At 31.3% G+C, this 19,027-nt stretch overlaps 1 protein-coding gene across 1 annotated transcript; it reads right to left on the reverse strand.

Moving 5' to 3' along the window:
* Positions 1 to 1,792: 1,792 nt before the first annotated feature.
* Positions 1,793 to 7,523, reverse strand: LOC124535853 (tetra-peptide repeat homeobox protein 1-like). The gene is made up of 4 exons (XM_047112243.1): positions 7,370 to 7,523; positions 3,325 to 3,660; positions 3,095 to 3,244; positions 1,793 to 2,717 (listed from the first exon to the last, which is right to left on the reverse strand). Exons 1-4 carry the CDS (start codon positions 7,379 to 7,381, stop codon positions 2,520 to 2,522), a joined length of 696 nt encoding a protein of 231 aa, XP_046968199.1. The 5' UTR covers positions 7,382 to 7,523; the 3' UTR covers positions 1,793 to 2,519.
* Positions 7,524 to 19,027: the final 11,504 nt, after the last annotated feature.

Below are 19,027 nucleotides of genomic sequence, written 5' to 3' on the forward strand. Positions count from 1 at the left end.
TTGAAATATCATATTCAGTGGTCAACTTTTGGATAATATTTTTTCGACGCGTTCTAAATTTTGACAGTTTATCTAGACATAAAAACATTCGAAACATAAATCAAAGTATTGTATTTATAATTACATTATAATCGTGTAACATAACTAGTACACTATCATTTTCTGTATTAAAAAATCGTCTGCAACCTATAATACGTACATAGGAAAATATGACTAAAGTACAGTTAAAATAACGCTACATGATGTTGTGGAATAAACTGTGAAATGTAAGCAATAAAAAAATCATTGATGAATATTACTGTCGGTCATTATAGATACCAAAAGCATAAAAATAAGTTCACATACCGAAAGGGCTAGAACTAGAGCCTAGGGCGGCAGATTTAGAAGAGCGGCAAATTTAGCCCAAATTTGTTATTATCTTAAAGAAATAAAAAAAATACTTATAACTATATGTATCCACATCACGTCATCGGGTTGGAAAAATAATCTAGTACTGACAGAAATATCACCTAGTTCATAATCATACTAATAACGGGAAAAAGCTGATGTAATAAGGATGATAGAACACAAATCAAAAAGTTGCAATTTCAAAATAAATGTAAGTAATTCATTTGAATTTCAAAAGTCAGTAGGGGCGGCAAAAATTGAATAGCTTACTAGCGGCAAATTTGTAAATCCGCCACTAGGCATGTATGTAGACACACGATTAATTTTCTTTGAGTGTTTTGTTGTTATGCATACAGTCAATATTTAACCAACAAAGAACATGTCATATGATTGCAATATAATTGCATTTATTAAAACATGGCGGTAGAATGGGCAGACGTTTTTTTCATCGTCTAGCATGTAGCTGGCTGTATACGTTTGATTGATTGTAAAAAGGTTCGATATTATTACTTATGTTTTGTTATATTAAAAAAAACACCGGTGCTGATGGATATGTGTATCCGCAAACAATATTGTATAACAGAAATTATTAAATATGTAACTATATTTTTTATTTTGGAAATATCTATAGTTGATATAAGCAGCGTCATTGATACTTAAATTGATACTAGGTGCAAGCTCGTCTTGATAGTTTAATCATATACTGTACCGGTAAAATAAAATAAATATATAGTAATGTATCGGTTTGGACTATGATAGAGTGTTCCCAAGTTGGCCTATTCACTCTTAAGGGATGATAAATATTTCTCGAATTGCCAATAATGATGGGCACTTATTAAAATTAGAGGATTCAAATGTCGATAAAACTTTTATCACAACTTTAAAGGAATATTAAAGAGGTAATAAGTAGTCAGTTAGAATTTAAGTTGATGTATCAATTGTTTGTAGAGTAATAATGCAGTAGAGAATAATACAAATCGAATGGATTATGTAAAGTTTGAAAAATATACGCATTAACCATAGGTGATGTACATTTTTGAAAAATTGTGCCTATCTTTTATCCTGCAACTTTTAGGTCAGAAGATTTTTTAAGTGTGAAGTTAAGTGTACTTCACACTACACAAAAAAACAATTTTTATTGAGTGAAAAAGACAAAATATTTACATTATATCAATTAAGAAAATCATACTTATACGAATTTCAGTGACTTAATTGCAATTTTGTGTCATATCAGTAAATGGCACTGTCACACAAATGAACATGAAATAGGCATTGACAATTAATTATCTTATTTTGGTTGGCAAGTATGAGTCTTGTCGTATGCAAGACTTGCAAATACAAAGCCTTTGAGTATTATTAGATAAAGTAATTCATCAAAAATAAGGGCAAAAATAAAAGCATTAAATTCATTAATAAAATTTATTACAAAAGGTCCATTTAATAATAGTTTTTAGTCGACTGCGGGCGAAGCAAACTCGATTCATCGAAACTTATCGGCTAATTAAGAAATACCTATATACAAAAGTAGAACAAACCCCAGGTACATACATTTGAAGCCTCGTCTGCACAATTTCAGGAGATCAAGATAAAACCATCGAAACAAACATAAAATAATAATTTCCATCTGCACATTAATTGTATTGTGTTACCATGTAATATATATGTTACCGTTAGATTACAAAAATCGTTAGATTACAATCTGACTAGACAGATTGTAGTCATATATACCAAGTTGAAAGTCGTATTTACCAAAAATTCTGACTCGAGTCTTTTGTTTTAAGATCTCTTTGTCTCTATTCCATATTTAAATATTTTCTCTAATAATTGAGTTTTATGTGATAAATGCCTTAAAAGACAATTGCACTTCCCATTCAACCGGACTCAGCTCCAAACACATAAATCAGTACATTCGTCACTTAAACCTAATATATACTAAATCACAAGATACCAAACGTGACTATATAAAGCCTTATGCAATATTCCATTACATATTTTCATTGACAATCGGTTATTAGAAAATCTCTTTCCAGCCTATTCTGACCGCCTTTGGAAAGATATTTGATGTCATTTCATCTCGTTATTTACTTTCAACTTAATAACTATTTTCGATAACCGATTGTTTTATTTATGCTTTACCAGATTTTGGAGTGGTAACCGTGACCGTGGTAACCATCATGGATTCCGCCGCCAAGGTATCCAGATGCGATTCCAGAAGATAAACCACCCCCGATTATGGACTTAAATACAGGCACTCCCACGGGTTGTGGGACTGGTACGGCTACTGGCTTGGCCACGGCGACTGGGTAGGGCTGAGGCACGGGTACTCCAACCTGGAATTGAATACAGAGGATTTTTGATGCGTGGGGTATAAAATATTTATTACAGGAAAGTAAGACCTTCAAAGGAGTTTTTTATTCTATCTTTTATTATAAATGTGAAAGTAACTCTGTCTGTTCGTTGCTCTTTAACGACCAAACCGAATCGAATTTGATGAAATTTGGTGTGAACCAAATTTGTACGAGAAAGGACAAAGGCTACGTTTTTTTGCCTAACATATGGCTAACAATCCCCTAAAATGCCAGCGAAGCCGCGGGTGACAACAAGTCCTAGTTTATCAACCATAGATTTAAAAAGTGGGTTGACACTCGAACCCAATACACAATTATCAGTTTCAAAGACTTTTGTTTAGGAATTATGTAAGACAAACCTGTTTAATGATGGGCACTGGGACTGCATGAGGCACTGCAACTGGTACTGGTCTGTCAACTGGCACAGCGACCGGCTTCTCTACAGCGACAGCGTAAGGTCTGGGGACTGGCACGGCGTAGGGGCGGTCTACTGGCACGGGGACAGCAACCTGTAATAATAATAATATACCGTTAATAATGTTATCTTAGTTTCAAATATACTTTCTTAAGCAGAAAATATAAAACAGACCTTAACGGGGTAAGGGACAGGCCTGTCAACTGCCACTGGGTAAGGCGCTGGTACGGGTACTCCGATATGTTTGGTAACGGTGGTATGAACATCAGCACCAACAATAGTGCCTGAGGAAAGCGCTAAGCCTGATCCAATTCCTGAGCCGAGGCCTCCGTAGCCAGCGGCCAGGGCACCGCTGTAGCCTCCATAGCCGCCCCCATATCCGTAACCACCTCCGAGACCGTAGCCGTGCGAGATCAGAGCCCCGCCATAGTGTCCAACCAGACCGCTACGCTTCTGAACGACTTTGCTCGGTTCCGCGAGAACCGAAGCAGTCAAGAAAAGGATTGCGAACTGAAATTAGAAAAATAAATCATTAAATGAAATATGCAATTGTAGTACGAGAAGCATATGATAAGGCAACAATCGAATATCTTGGAATTCCCGTGTACTATATACACTTATAAAAATTTGTTGCAATGAAACTTAATGGAAATCAAATAAATATACAAAATTTTGTTTGAAGTAACATTCTGAATGTAATTCGAAACGAAAAGACGTTTGACGGTACTTTCATATTTAATACACAAACGTCGCAGGAGGATATCCTTTCTTCTAGTGCGATAATCCTCTTGGGATTTTTATACGTGTTACATACCAAGTATATACAATTAATATTTTGATATAAAGGCACACAACACAGTTACACAGTTTTTTAGTAAATATATAATTTATAAACAAATAAAAACGTTATTTCAATAATTATAAAATAAAGGTGTTTTAGTCTATTTTTTTAATGATTGTTCCTATCCATTTAAATTATCTTATAATTAATATTATTAGTCTGTATTAACACAATATATTATTATATGTAAGAATTTATGTAATAAAATCTGTGCCGATTTAAAAAAAAATTTGGTAATTTACAGATCGTGGCTCTATAGTTATTCGCCTTTGCCAAAATTTCGTTATCGATTCGAGTGAATTAATTATAATACGAACAATCGGAATCACTTTTACCAGTTACGTGTTATGACTTCATCACGCCATTATCATTCATACAAGGGCTCAGCTAACGAAATACAGCCGTGGCGCGCATTTCAAACAGATTATGGCGCGAATTATGGCACTTTATGAATGTTTAATGAGTTTCAGTGTTATTGTTTTTTATGTTTTCGCTTTCATTCGTTATGAATTAATCATTAACTTCCGTTCTTCCGATGACCAAACGTCAACATTGCTTATAGCAATTTTTTTAACCACTTATAAATTCGAAATTATATTATTATTTATGATAAATGAATTTTCATTGAATTCAAATGTTGGAAATGTAAGAATAGGTGAAAAAAAAAATGTTCTTCTTTCACGAAAATACACTTTGGGTTTGTGAACATACTTAGGGTCGAAATGACACTTCAGCTTTTCTGCTTATGTAATATGAACGAAACGTCTCGGCTTAGCACGGGTGGAGTTTATTAGTAAAACATAATATGAATGAATATATTGTATAGCATACACGGAATAAAATCGCTTCCTGTCAGTAAAAACATTTTTATAATGGGATCATTAGTTGCGGAGATTACCCACTACAATCTACACATAAGCAAAATAAATTTACGTCTTTATTACATTAGTCTATGTATTTGCATGTGGTACAATTTTATCCCGTATATATAATTTATAAACACAAATAAAACATAAGAACTCTTGCCCAGATGTCAACCCGCGATATTAGGAATCTACATGATATTTAGTATGGATATCGGTTTTTAAAAGATAAAATTTCTATTAATCACAGCAACTACTAATAAAAACTCCAATAACAAACAACATTTTGTAAATACAAAAGTAAAGTTAACGATCAAAGTAAAACTCAAAACAATGTTAGTCAGTCTCGTGAACAAGACATTCGTAGATAATGTTGAAATATCGAGTTCCAACGGACAAAAATAAAAAAAAAAAAACATGATAAATATCCCGTAATTAATAACTGTAATAATAAAAATAACCATGTTCATTTAAAATCTTATATCAAAAAATGTTATATATTTACTAAGATTTGTTTAATCGTCATGATATTATTGTTTATACTATGGACCACTCATAATATATCAAATTTATTTAAATCCCATATCTTAATGATTTTACCTTACTATATGTGAAATTGATATACTTCTAGTAAACAATAGATAATATTTATTATTATTATACTCGTACACAATAATGAGCTTATGTGCCCAGTGGTTAGAACGCGTGCATCTTAACCGATATTTTCGGGTTCAAACCCAGGCAAGCACCACTATATATATGTGCTTAATTTTGTTCATCATTCATCTTGTGCTCGGCGGTGCAGGAAAATATCGTGAGGATTTGACAAATGCAGGTACATTTGTCAAATTTCATCGAAATTCTGCCACATTGCATTTCACCAATCCGCATTGGAACAGCGTGGTGGAATATGTTCCAAACCCTCTCCTTAATGGAAGAGGAGGCCTTATCTCAGCAGTTGGAAATTTACTTTACTTTACTTTCACAATAACGTCATATTATATCGTTGCGAATATATATATCTCTAAAACAGTTTCTTTAAGATTAGAATTTTATATTACTTTTCAAAATTTTATAAATAAATTTTCAAATGAAATCTATAAAATTACATACCTACATATATATAGAGTGTGTTTACAATAATTTAATTCCGATTTAAAACAATATTTTTGGTTTAGGTACCCCATTTATTGAGTAAGTCTATGTAACATTAACTACAGCGTACGCTACGACCCATGTATGCGATGCAGTAATGCTTAACACAGTTGAAACCACGCGTAACAGCTACTTATTTTGAAAATGGAACGTTATAAAATAAATGACGTTCAATCAATACTTCGTAATGCGTTCACTGTTTGTATTTATATATAGCTTTACTCAAAAATCTGCTACTTGTTCATACTATTAACATACGTAATTATTTATATATAAAAGCGAAATACCATGCACTAATTACATAAATTAATCACGAAATCTAAGAGACTGTAACACCAACAAACTATGAAAATAGGTAGGTTAACTTATAGGTGTTGACAAACGCTAAAAATAGATTTTATGAAACTGCATCTTTCAGAGGGTAAAACGGGGTTCGAAAGTTTGTGTTTTACAAATTTCGCGCGGGTAAAGCCACAGGATCAGCTAGTAGATATGAAAACATGGCCTACTGTGGTTTTGATGACAGGAATGGGAATTGCGTTTGAAAAATTCCTTAGAAAAAATATATAAGTATATTAAACAATTTCATCAAGTTGTCTTATTTTACTACATACAATATTTATAATATTGTAACTTTTTAGGTTGAGTTGACAAAGAGGCTTTAAGCTTAGGTTTCGTTTGGATTTTAGATACAAATTGAACGAATGAAAGACCCCTGTGCGATTATCGGCAATGCGGGAAATTATGCTTGTAGCACAGAAAACATTTAAGTGCCAAAGTACGTGCGTAAACGCAGATATTCTATTTCTCATTCTTTTAACCCTATAGTTGTTACCAATATCGATTCAGAGTCACGGGAACGAAACACCGCTAATTTCCAAACTTCAAGATAGTTTAAAGGAATTTGCTGCAAATATTATAATTAAATGCCGAAATTTAACAGGAGGTTTTAATCAGAAATATAAATTAAATAACATTATTTTTATTATTCTTTAAAATTTATTATTGTGATAGAATCAAGCATATTTTGTTGTGTATGTTTCGATACATTTATATTTACCGTTTTCGTTTTTTATCTATTCTCGACGGCATAGACTAAAAATCTCGGAGCAGATAATATAAATTGTCTATGATACTTTATTTTTTAAATGAATTTTATGTAACGTTTTTATGATTTTATATTTACACAATTAAAAATAACATGTTCAAATTTCAATGATTTTCTAGAGTTAAGATTTTATAAATAATCTTGAAAAACATTACAGATAAAAAATAATTTTGTTAATTTTGCTTACGTAATAAATGTTTTTTTTTTTTTGTTATATGTATATATTTGTGTAAATAAACAAAGTTTACTTACAAAAGCCTTCATTGTACTGTAACACAACACTGCACTGGTACACTGGCAGGCACTGGTGCATGGTGTGCGCCATCCACTACTTATATAAGGGCAGTAAGGCCCCACTCGTAGGACTCTGGCCGATGATTGCCAATGCGAACTTTGTATGACACTCGGGTTACCGCGTTTATTAGTATTTGGGCTATTTTTAAAAATACCTTTTATTTTTATTTTTTTATTTTAACTGTCAATTTGACAGCTGAAGTCATTTTTACGTATCCTTTAAAAAAAGAACGTATCGTTCTATTTGTCACAAATTGTTATTCATGTTTATCCATCGAATTTTAAGGTTTCTATAACATGTAAATGTAATCATTAAAACACTTGATTGCTTGATTTTTTAGGCGAGATAAATATTAAAAAAAATATTATATGAACTCTTATAAGCAAGTGAATGAATCAATGAAGTGAATGTAATCATGCCATAATTTATTTTATATTTTTTGTTGTTTTTTATGGAATAATATATAATTTAAATCATACTAGAATACGTTAGAAAAACATCGAAATTATCGCTGTTTTAACGAACGAATGAAAAATATCTCATTTATGTAGTTCTTTTTTTTTGTGAACATTCTTAAGAATCTTTGTCATTTGAAACAGAATTTTGTTAAGACAAAGAGACAAGTATAAAAACATCACGATTAAAATATGTAATCTAATTATTCAGTATCACTTATATCGTGTGTGAACTGCACATTAAATTAAATAACGTTTATTTTCCGTTATTTCAAAAATCGAACGCGTTAATATGCCCGCGTTATATATTATAATAACAAATAAATAAATAAATATGAGAAAACATCACATAAATTACTCTTATCCCAATGTAAATGGCTGAAGCACTTGTGTTATGGAAATCAGAAGTAACGACGGTACCACAAACACCCAGACCCAAGACAACATAGAAAACTAATGGTAATCAACATCGACTCGGCCAGGAATCGAACCCGGGACCTCAGAGTGGCGTACCCATGAAAACCGGTGTACACACCACTCGACCATGGAGGTCGTCAACTTTACCTTAGAAAAATGTAGGAAAGCGCGTACTTATTACGATATTATATAAATTTGTGTGTCTAGTATTAATTCTTTTAAATTTTTTTTGCACAGATTTATGATTAGACCGATACGCAATTATATATATCGATAAAGTTTATGTAATTGTTAATGTTATTTATGTATAGTTTACAGTAATAATAAAATAAGTAGATATGCATGGAATAAAGTAAGTCTTTTTATGAAATATCAAATTTAGCAATTTCCAACAACAGTTTTAGGTAAAATACTAAAGCTTATTACAATCGTTTCCTGACTTCGATAAAGGACTGTAATGTAGCATACTTGTGAATTGGCTTTGGACCTTCTAATGCAGTGTTGCTCAACCTTTTGTATCGGGGACCCATTGGGTCATAATTATCAAGTTCTCGTACTTTACTTGGAAACTAAGGGTCACTTCAGTTACAAATACCTTCTATTTGAAGCCTATTATTGAGCGTTATAATTATTTATTTATTTAGTTCACTAGATATGTCTTACTATAAGTCTTGTGTCTATATGACGATGTATTTAAAAATATCCAATTCAGGCACAATATCCCGTAGCTTTCGTATTCTATAGCGAAAAAAATATCCATTCATAAATTCATTCAATTTCATTCAAATAGGTAATGTATTTATCTGTGGGGTATTCGAATTTATATTATAAAATTGAATAATTACGCACTATATATTTTTTGTTTTAATTTTTTTTGTCCTTTTGTATTCGAAATATGTAACGCATATCCGTTCTAACATATGAACGTATTCTTACTATACCATAAGAAACTTACAACTACATGAATTTTTGGAAATCAGTACAAATAAAAATTATAGGTACAAAAATAAACTACCAGTGATACATATAACGTTTGAGAATCGCTGTTTCAACTTGAACACGCCCGATCTAATAAAAGTCTACCTAACTAAGTAGTTCATCCTGTATGTTGAGTAACTAATATAAACCTACTAATTGATCCTGTTGTTCACGTTAATTTAGATAATAATTGGCATTTTGTAACATATACTTTAGACGCATAATAATGAGCTTCAATTAAAAAAAAAACAAAAAGGTTGATATTTGTTGACAAACTTTTTGTTTAGATAATTAAAAAATTATGAGGTATTTTAATTTGAGCGACGGAATGAGTAGCTCATGTTCTGATACAATGTACTTACACGAGAGTTCCTCAAGCTTTTTAAATTATCTATATTATTATTCCATTCGCGTGAAAACTTTATGTTAACATGTATGATTTATCTGTTGGGACTAACTACTGAGTTTCTTGTCCGCTCTTTTCAGTAGAATCTATTTTCCGAACCAGTGGTAGATTCACTTATTATGATAGTTAATGTAATGACGATTCAAAAGTGCTTGTCAAAGCTTACCTGAATAAAGTACTGATGATTTTTTTAGCTACGTGATGATTAATTATTATTTATCGCATTTAAATATAAAAAAAAATCTCTTACTTCAGAATACTGTACAAGTTTTTTTTTAAACAGAAATTAGTCTTTATTAAACCATCTTACTACAAAAATACATTGATTATATTCTATACTTAATTACTCACGTATCAAAGATTAAACAACATAGACAGTGAATTGACATTTGTTTAAATTTCGAATTTATGAATTTGTGAAAAAATTAACATTTGAATATCGGCAAAGCTGTTATCCAAACTTTCGGAGTCAATATAAGTATTAGTTAAGTCGAATAGTGTTGTAATATAAATAAAGATATATTAATCAAGAACAGTTTCCAGTGCATAAAATAGCAGAACTATTAACAAATCGCATGGAATATGTAAATCAAAGGTTTGTTTACGTTAACTCCTTCGAAAGGAATCGGGTATACGGTCATAACTTGCAATCTACACTTCTATACTAATATTACAAATGTGAAAGTAACTATGTCTGTTTGTCGCTTTTTCACGACCAACAATGAACCGAATTCGAAGAAATTTGGTGTGAAGCAAACTTGAACTCCAAAGAAAGGACATAGCTTACTTTTTTGACTAACACATGATAACTCCTAAAACGCAAGTGAAGCCGCGGGCGACCACTAGTGACAAATATACGCCTTACAACAGATAAGTAAGTTTTCATAAATATTCGACCTTTTTCATCACAGCAAAAAGGTTTTATATCGATAACGAATTCACGATTACAGCTCGTAAACTTTACAATTAATGTCTGAAATAATTACGTCGGTCGAGATCTGACGGAACCCGATCTAGTGTCGTTTGTCAACTAAAGCCTAGTTCAATTAAATATTATTATAACGTTGTGTTATTATGTGAAGACAAAACGATGGAATTATGCAATATACAAAGCGAAGTGTTTTAGTGACCCTATTTATGATTCGTTAAATAAATACAAGTGCGATCTTAAAATATTTTTAAACTTTATTTGTAGATTTTATAAATAGAATAGAATAAGAGTATTATGTGTTCTTTTAATATGTCATTAATATAACTGTTTAAAAATCTATAGCTGTTTTAGAAGTAATCGCTGAGCCATTACATTACATTGCAATAAAAACTGTATCTACGTTGTTTGAAGTTTCCATATAATTAATAAGTATCCCATCTATCCCATATAATTTATAAATAATGTGTTTTTAATTATTTATAATAAATTTAATTCAAAACATCTATCGAGAAAAACTTCCTGTATCGGCATTTATAACATATTAAAAAAAGGAATTAATTAAAAATTAATAAAATATTTTCTAAAATATATCTAAGTAAGGTCTAATATTATTATTTAGAACTTTTAGTTTGACTAAATACTATAAGTAATTAAATGTTACAGATAACTTCTTACAACCACATCTTTTTTTGAATACAAAACGCGCGAGATTATAGGTATTTTTTTTTTAAATATTTTGTCGCATCTACAGTAATTTAATTGTTAGTGAAAGACTGCACTGTGCGAAAGCGTGTGCTCTGCCAAGCCCTTGCATCACGGAGAGTGGTCCTAGATTGGAGATACTGCCCACAGCTCACAGCCACCTTTATACGTAGGTATATTGTTATTTAAAACAACTCGAACTATTGCAGGATAATAGTAAAACTAAATATTGTTGCTAAATTTGATTTGCTAGTCGGTTATAGTGCAACCAATCAGAATTATTTATTTAGCTTTTCTATGAATTTAAATAGAAATTTTATAGTGACTTGTTTTGTTTTAGACTTTGACTTTGATAAAACCTTTTTTCATTATTAAAAGATTCCACTTTTCCTAAATATATACGGGAGAAATTTTCTCCAAACATACTTTATCTCTATATATATACATATACGTATTATTACTTATCGTATTTTATATGCTACGGTCTTTCTCCAATGTATCATTTTTGCGCTTGTATTTCTACTTTCCATCTGTAAGTTTCATGTGTCAGCTTTTCCTCAATAATCTTGAATTGAAATTCCAAAAAAAAACATGCCTGATTCTTTATATGCTTTATATGCTTTATTTGGGCTTATGATTCTACGTGAAACTTTGAAAAACCTTGAAAGGTAGAAACAAGGATGACCTTTGTATTCTGAAAAAAGTGGTGAAATGAGCTCTTTTTTTACAAGAGAGAAAACCACAACATAGTAGAAACATATTTTTCCTCGAGTTTCTTTCTATAAATTTTCGTTTACTTGATTAAACATTTAATATAACTTTATGAACATAAGAATTAATAACATCAAATGCTTAAATATATGCCAATGTGAATAGAATGGTAGCAAGAGTGAGAGAACTTTTATACAGTTCAGTATATTTGCAAGAGATCAAAGGATCTATCAATATTTATACACATATTTAGCTTAATAATATTAATAATAAGCATATGCATTTATTGCAGGCAAATAATTAGTACAGTTTGTGATGATGAAACTCAGTTTTACTTTAGTTACAATTCGCCAACTAATTTGCATATTGACTTATTTGCGGCGATTGGATTCATAAATTACACTGTTTGAAAGGAACACTGTTTCCCACAGAACTGATCTAGATAATCACTCGAATCCAAAACGATGTAATCACATATCGATATTCAACTAGTTCTAATCTTTGAAGCGAGTGTAATAAGGTTCAATTTGTGTTTATCAAAAAGTCATGGCATATAAAGACTTCGATGGATCACTTTCCACGCTGATTCTTGTTCAAGGACAATTTCGGTAGCGCGTGTTAAAAGCAATGTTTGCTGCGACTATTATTAGGACCTTGCAAATTATCTTAAGAGGTCTAATTTGACAGGTGAATTGCCTAAGACACCGTAAATACTACGAATTATATGCAAACAACAAACAAACTAAGTTCCATTGAGGATTTTTGGTGGTAGAGCTTTGACACCGCCCACTTATCTCAATGTACTGCTTACCTTACTAATTAGTATTTTTTGGCACATAGGACATAAACATAATTTCTGAGTTTTCAAGGCGAATGTATTAAATTGATTGATATTTCTTACAGCAGTAAGACTAAAGAGCTGAGATGGCCCAGTGGTTAGAACGCGTGCACTTTAATCGATGATTTCGGGTTCAAACCCAGGCAAGCACCACTGTATATATATGTTTAATTTGTATTTATAATTCATCTCGTGCTCGGCGGTGAAGGAAAACATCGTAAGGAAACCTGCATGTGTCTAATTTCATCGATATTCTGCCACATGTGCATCCAACCAACCAGCATTGGAACAGCGTGGTGGAATATGTTCCAAACCCTCTCCTTAATGGAAGAGGAGGCCTTAGCCTAGCAGTGGGGAATTTACAGGCTGTTACTTTACTTTACTTTATTTTTAGCAGTATCGTCGATTAGCGATGGTAACACTTACTGTTATAGCACAGGTGATCATTTTGCTTGCTTAAAATAGGGTCGTATACAGTATGCAGTCAATAAAATAGGCTTAATATGAATTTTAAACAATATTGCTGTAATTTATGATAACAACCTCATAATTATATACATCGTGTACAAAGCCCCGGGCCTTGAACATAGTCCAAAAAAATAGCAAGGATCACAAACTATACAATAAATTTATGTAGGTACATTATATAGAAAATTTTGAGAATTATTACTTTATATTTAATTAAAACATTTTCCTTTTTTTTCCATTTTTTAAACATCCATCAGCTATCTACTAAGGTCGTATGTAGCCCTCAATAGATTCATTGTTGTTACTATAGTAACAGTGATTGCACAGTGTAACAGCTTTCTATAATTAAATAAAAAAAATTTTACCGTTTTATTTCTAGATAACTACCTTACTTTTATGATTTTTTTACTTCGTTACAATCAAATATTGTATTCGATTGTCTTAATAAAAAATAATGTCATATAGATGGGAACGAAACTCGACCACCTTGTCAATAATTTCTTATAATTATGCGCTCCGGTTCAAGTCCTTCATCAGGGCTATTGGCCCATTTATTAACTGAGGCTCTTATATAGATGTAGCTTTTTAACAATGTCATTTTTAAACGATTATTACTTCCCTTGTCATACAAAACCACTATGGCATACTATAAATAAACGCACAATTCACGAAATATATTTTTAATTTTATTCATTCGCTCATCAATTTTATTGTTCATAATTAGGCTGAACGCTCATATACATTCGCCTTAAAAATCGTATGCATAATAAAAAAATAAAATTTGTCATTGGACATCCGTGCAACTATAGTTATTAAATTTTATACATTTAATCATGTATGATTCATTAATTACATGGCGTTTCGACCATTTCAATAATTTTAGCCCTTATTGAGTTCAATATAAGGTCAATTTTATTTTACTGAAATTCTTAACTGCCTTTACTAGAGTGAAGATAGTTTTTTGTAGCATATTTGACGTAATACCACACCGTAACTTAACGAATAAGGTCTGAGGTTGAGCTGGTTTGTAAACCTTAGATAATATTTTATTAATTCCATTCCAGGCTTCTCGATTTTTTTATCGATTCACATAACGAAACACGTAAGCTATACGTCAATAATAAACGATACGTCACAATTTTTTTTGTTTCGGCTGTTATTAGTGCCAAACGGATTATATCGCCAATGCCATGTGGGAGTAATGTCAACTGTGGAATATTGATGTTTGACACATGGTATATTATAATGAACATTTTTATAATCATGAATATCGATTATTATGTTATAAGTGAATGTAAAAATCTCATCAATTTCTACAGTTCATTTTACTTTATAGTTATATTTTAATGGACTACATATTTTATATTAGACTTGTGATTAATAAAGCCAGCTTAATTTACTACTACAGATCATTATCTGTAGTAGTAAATTTTAGTAGTAAATTTATACTATATGTCTAACATATCATTATATGTTAGAAATATAGTATAGTATAAAACTTAAATTAGTCAACAATAATGGTTATTTCTACGACCAAAATACACAGTCGCTAAATAACAAGTTATTTGATTTATCTTCTGATATAATACCTAGAAATCTATAGAAGATCATATCAGTTTTTATCCTCGTAAAAATTTTTATCTAATAAAATTTATGACGAGGCAATTATTGAACCCTACTAGTGATGCTAGTCTTTTCCTTAAACTCGTAACACATAATAAAACGCTTTGTGACTGCCTAGGGGATTGATGAGCAACAGGTTGAAAAACACCGTTTTAGACAATATTAAGACTAACTAATGAAAAATTAATATCGCCGTGAGGACAGTAGATTTATAAAGTGCGGCCAGGATACCATAGAAGATTGTGTGTCATATTATGTCAGAACGCTTACCGAAGGCATCAATGTAATGAATTTGTTCTTTTTCTGATCTTTCGTAATGTACGTAGGTAAATGTGTGTACGTATGTAGTTATGTCAGTAAACGTAAAAACATAGACAGACTCAGAAAAACCGCAATTAGATGTTGAAGACACTGCAAATCCCGAGCCGCAAATAGTTGTGGCTCAAATGGCTAAATAATTCAGGATACCCTAAATATTAAATTAATTTATTTGGGAATATAATTGACTCCTCTTTCATTCCCTGCTATTAAAGTCCTCCTTACTCCGGATTCCAAAGTCTACGCAAAATACTTCGCTCCAGGCTTGTTGGAGATCTGCATGAAAGTACATTTCTTATACCATTTGTCAGTACACACGTCAGTGCAAGGCCACTTTGATTGCCTTACTCCTTAGGGCCTAATCAAAGTACCCACTAGGTACTCAAACCACGTGAATGGGCCCTATCTTTTAAGTCACATCACACTCATTTAGATCATGTTATTGACAAGACATGTCTTCATGTCTAAGGTCTCATCTATCGCGTCGATAACGGTTCATGTAATCGAAATTTAAGCTATACAGGCATTTTCTATTAATAATAATAAGTAAGTAATTTCTATGTATAATCATTGACGTTGTCAAGCTTATATCTTATAATATATAGCACGAATATTATTGTATTTATTATTTTATTTTTTGTTAAAAAAATACCCGCTTAGTTTGTTTCGCTGGTTCTTCTTAGGTTAGGGTAGTTTCTTTTCCGAACCGGTAGTGTTTAATTTCACTATCAGTAAGTAAGTGTAATGTTATCTTAATTCATATTGAATACAGGAATTTGAGTTTGAGTTGATATTATCCCCACATTACATCAACACGCGCCACTAAATATAATACTACTAAGATAGATATGTCCTTTTAACAATAATTGCACTGGATATACAAACTCTAATTAAGTTTGTTTAAAATTTAAATTTAGAATTACTTTAATAGTGTTACAATCTGTCAGTACCAGTCTAATGTATTCCTAGGACATGTCTTTGACTCATCACGTTACTAATATTATTATGCAATGATTACACAATACACAGCTTATCTAACCGTTAATCAAATTGGAGTTAGAAAATGAAATCAAGGTTATAAGTTAATAATTGTTTAACTCTGCTGCTTTCTATATAAATATTTGTCTATGATATTTAAACATAAATTTTCGTATTCTAAATATAAATTACGATTATATTCTGTTGATTTTATGAGTGTATTCGATATTCAAATTAAATAAGAAAATGTTTGTACGTTCATTGCTCGTTATAAAACTCATATATTTTATTGCTACAAAAATTTGTTACTGTTTATAAAGGTAATTCGAAATTACTTTTTCAAAGTAATATAGTCTGTCATTATGATTTGTTTCTTTAAATTAGTTTTGATTTGATTGGTTGAAAAATAACCCAATAGGATTACTTTCGTCAGTTCTGATTTTGGTCTTCAAAATTGGAATATATTTTAGACAGTAAATCAGCAAGTGCAATACTACGATATTGAATGATTTTTTATGTACCACTGCAAGTCATACATACATAAAGCCTACTGAATTGTATGAAAAAGTATACACAAAGGGTAGAATGCAGTTGCAACATATACGCTTGCAAGTCAGAGCTCGGTACAAAATACGCCTTTGTTGATCAATTGACACAATATATGTGGCATTCAATGTTAATATGGGATTTCTATTGTCTAATTATTGTGTGAACAAAGGAATTCATTCTTTACTCGTTGAAAGACAAAAGACATAACTTCGGTAATATGAGTTCTTTGAGCAGGCATTTTGATTGTTTGTATGAATTTTGCTTGCCAAATGTTACCAAATTTTTTGTGATACAAAAATAAGTCTTGATGAAACTTTGCTGAAATACGTTGCTCATAGATATTGGATTAGCCGTTTATCGTTAGTGTGTTAGTAAGTTGACCAGTTTAATTTGCTGTATTTTGGTTTGAGACTGTGACTGGCTCACTCATTTGTTTGTAGGACAAGAAGCGATTTATCGATGATTGAGAATAGTAAAAAAGCCTTAATACCAGTGTTTTAGCGACATATAAATTGTTTCAGTATAAATATAATTAGGGTTAATATTTGTTTATTTTATACAGTGATATTAAGAATATTTTTATAATAACAGTACAAGTACTGTTAAGTACAGGTATTAACTCTTTAAGATACTATCTTTATGACATGAAATTCTTTGTTGATATTTTTTTTTATTCGAAAAATGAATAATTGTTGAACGTTTCGTTTAGATTTTTATTGCCAGCGATACTTTTCTCTTAAATATTAGTAAGAATGAGTGAGGAGTTAAGGTCTGGAGCTTGTATGTGAATGGATATAGAGTAAGGGGACGTCCAAAGAAACGATGGATGGATTCTGTGAAAGACGATATGGCTGGAAATAATATTACTTGTGAGTTAACGCAAGACAGAGAAGTATTGGAAAAGAAGACATATTGCTCCGATATTAAATGAAATTGGTATAAGGGCAGAGAGGAGGATACTATGATGAGTGAGAAGTTGAGAGAAGTGGCATGGATACCAAACAGTTCCGGTTTTTTAGGGTGGAGGAATCAGTGTAACAACGGGCACAAGGGATATAACATTTTGTACCCAAGCTTGCCAGGAAATTGATGATATCAGAAATGATTAATATTTCGTGCAGTACCAATATATATGCAGTGGTGATATTTGTATCAGGTGGCCCACGAGGCAGTCCGCCTGCCTAAATATACACGATGACATAGTTGTAACTGGCATAGATTTTATACGTCTATCCAAGTTCATTCACAGTCTTCAATGGAATGTCGAAACAACGGTTAGCTGTTAATCTGTTATGTCATACGCTTTGTATGTAAAACGCGTCACACATGATTATGTTCACATTATGTTGATGTTTTTATTATCAACTGATCTGTAACTTGACTTGCCTTGTGTGACCTAGTTTAGTGCCGATTCAAAAGTCCTAGCTTCGTAATGTAGGTTGAACATTAATCGATTAAAGAGATCTATCCCGTATTCTAGAGTTAGGTTAAACAGACTAGTGGCTCAGACTGCACGTAAAGCCGCTAGTCTTGTGTCTTAATTCTTTTTAGACGTGTTGGATTGCCAAATAACTTGATAACAATGATCGAAACCAAATTAATGTGCAAAAATGATGAAAACAAAAATTTTAAAAAGGTCATATCGCTCAGGCTATTGATGTGTTCTAAACAAGCTTTATAAATAAATGTAAATGAATTTTGAATGTAATATATTATGAATAAATATAAATAATAAAGTTTTGAAATAAAATATTTATTACTGTATTGTATTGTTATTGTATTATTTCAAAAAGACTCCTCCTTCCAAGGTAAATTATCAGCGTGCATCAGTGAGTGTCGCTGGTGCTTACAAAATGTTTTGTGTGCGTGAGATGATTAATCTAGATACCTAATAATATTAATCCGAAAGTAACTCTGTTTATCTGTCTATTACTCTTTCGTGACCAAATCACTGTACAGAATTTGAAGCTTGAATTATAAGTAACTATAGGCTACTTTTTTTATGTATACCTAGCGACAAACCTCTACCCTACGAGAAAAGAAACGTTCGACAATTAGTAGTAGTAAGAAAACAATAAATTATTAATTAAACTATATTTGTAAAAGATTTATAATAATATAGTTTAATACAATAGTGTAATTTCACTTAGTGGTAGGGCTTTGTGCAAGCCCGTCTGGGTAGGTACCACCCCCTCACCAGTTATTCTACCGCCAAATAACAGTACTCAGTATTGTTGTGTT

This window comes from Vanessa cardui, chromosome 15 (assembly GCF_905220365.1).
Source record: "Vanessa cardui chromosome 15, ilVanCard2.1, whole genome shotgun sequence".
Lineage (NCBI taxonomy): Eukaryota > Metazoa > Arthropoda > Insecta > Lepidoptera > Nymphalidae > Vanessa > Vanessa cardui.

What these genes read in the sequence shown, in the direction of transcription:
- LOC124535853 (XM_047112243.1), bottom strand. An exon ending in CTGTCCCTTACCCCGTTAAG is followed by an intron (nt 3,245 to 3,324) that starts GTCTGTTTTATA and finishes TTATTATTACAG; the next exon opens with GTTGCTGTCCCCGTGCCAGT. An exon ending in CAGTGCCCATCATTAAACAG is followed by an intron (nt 2,718 to 3,094) that starts GTTTGTCTTACA and finishes ATTCAATTCCAG; the next exon opens with GTTGGAGTACCCGTGCCTCA.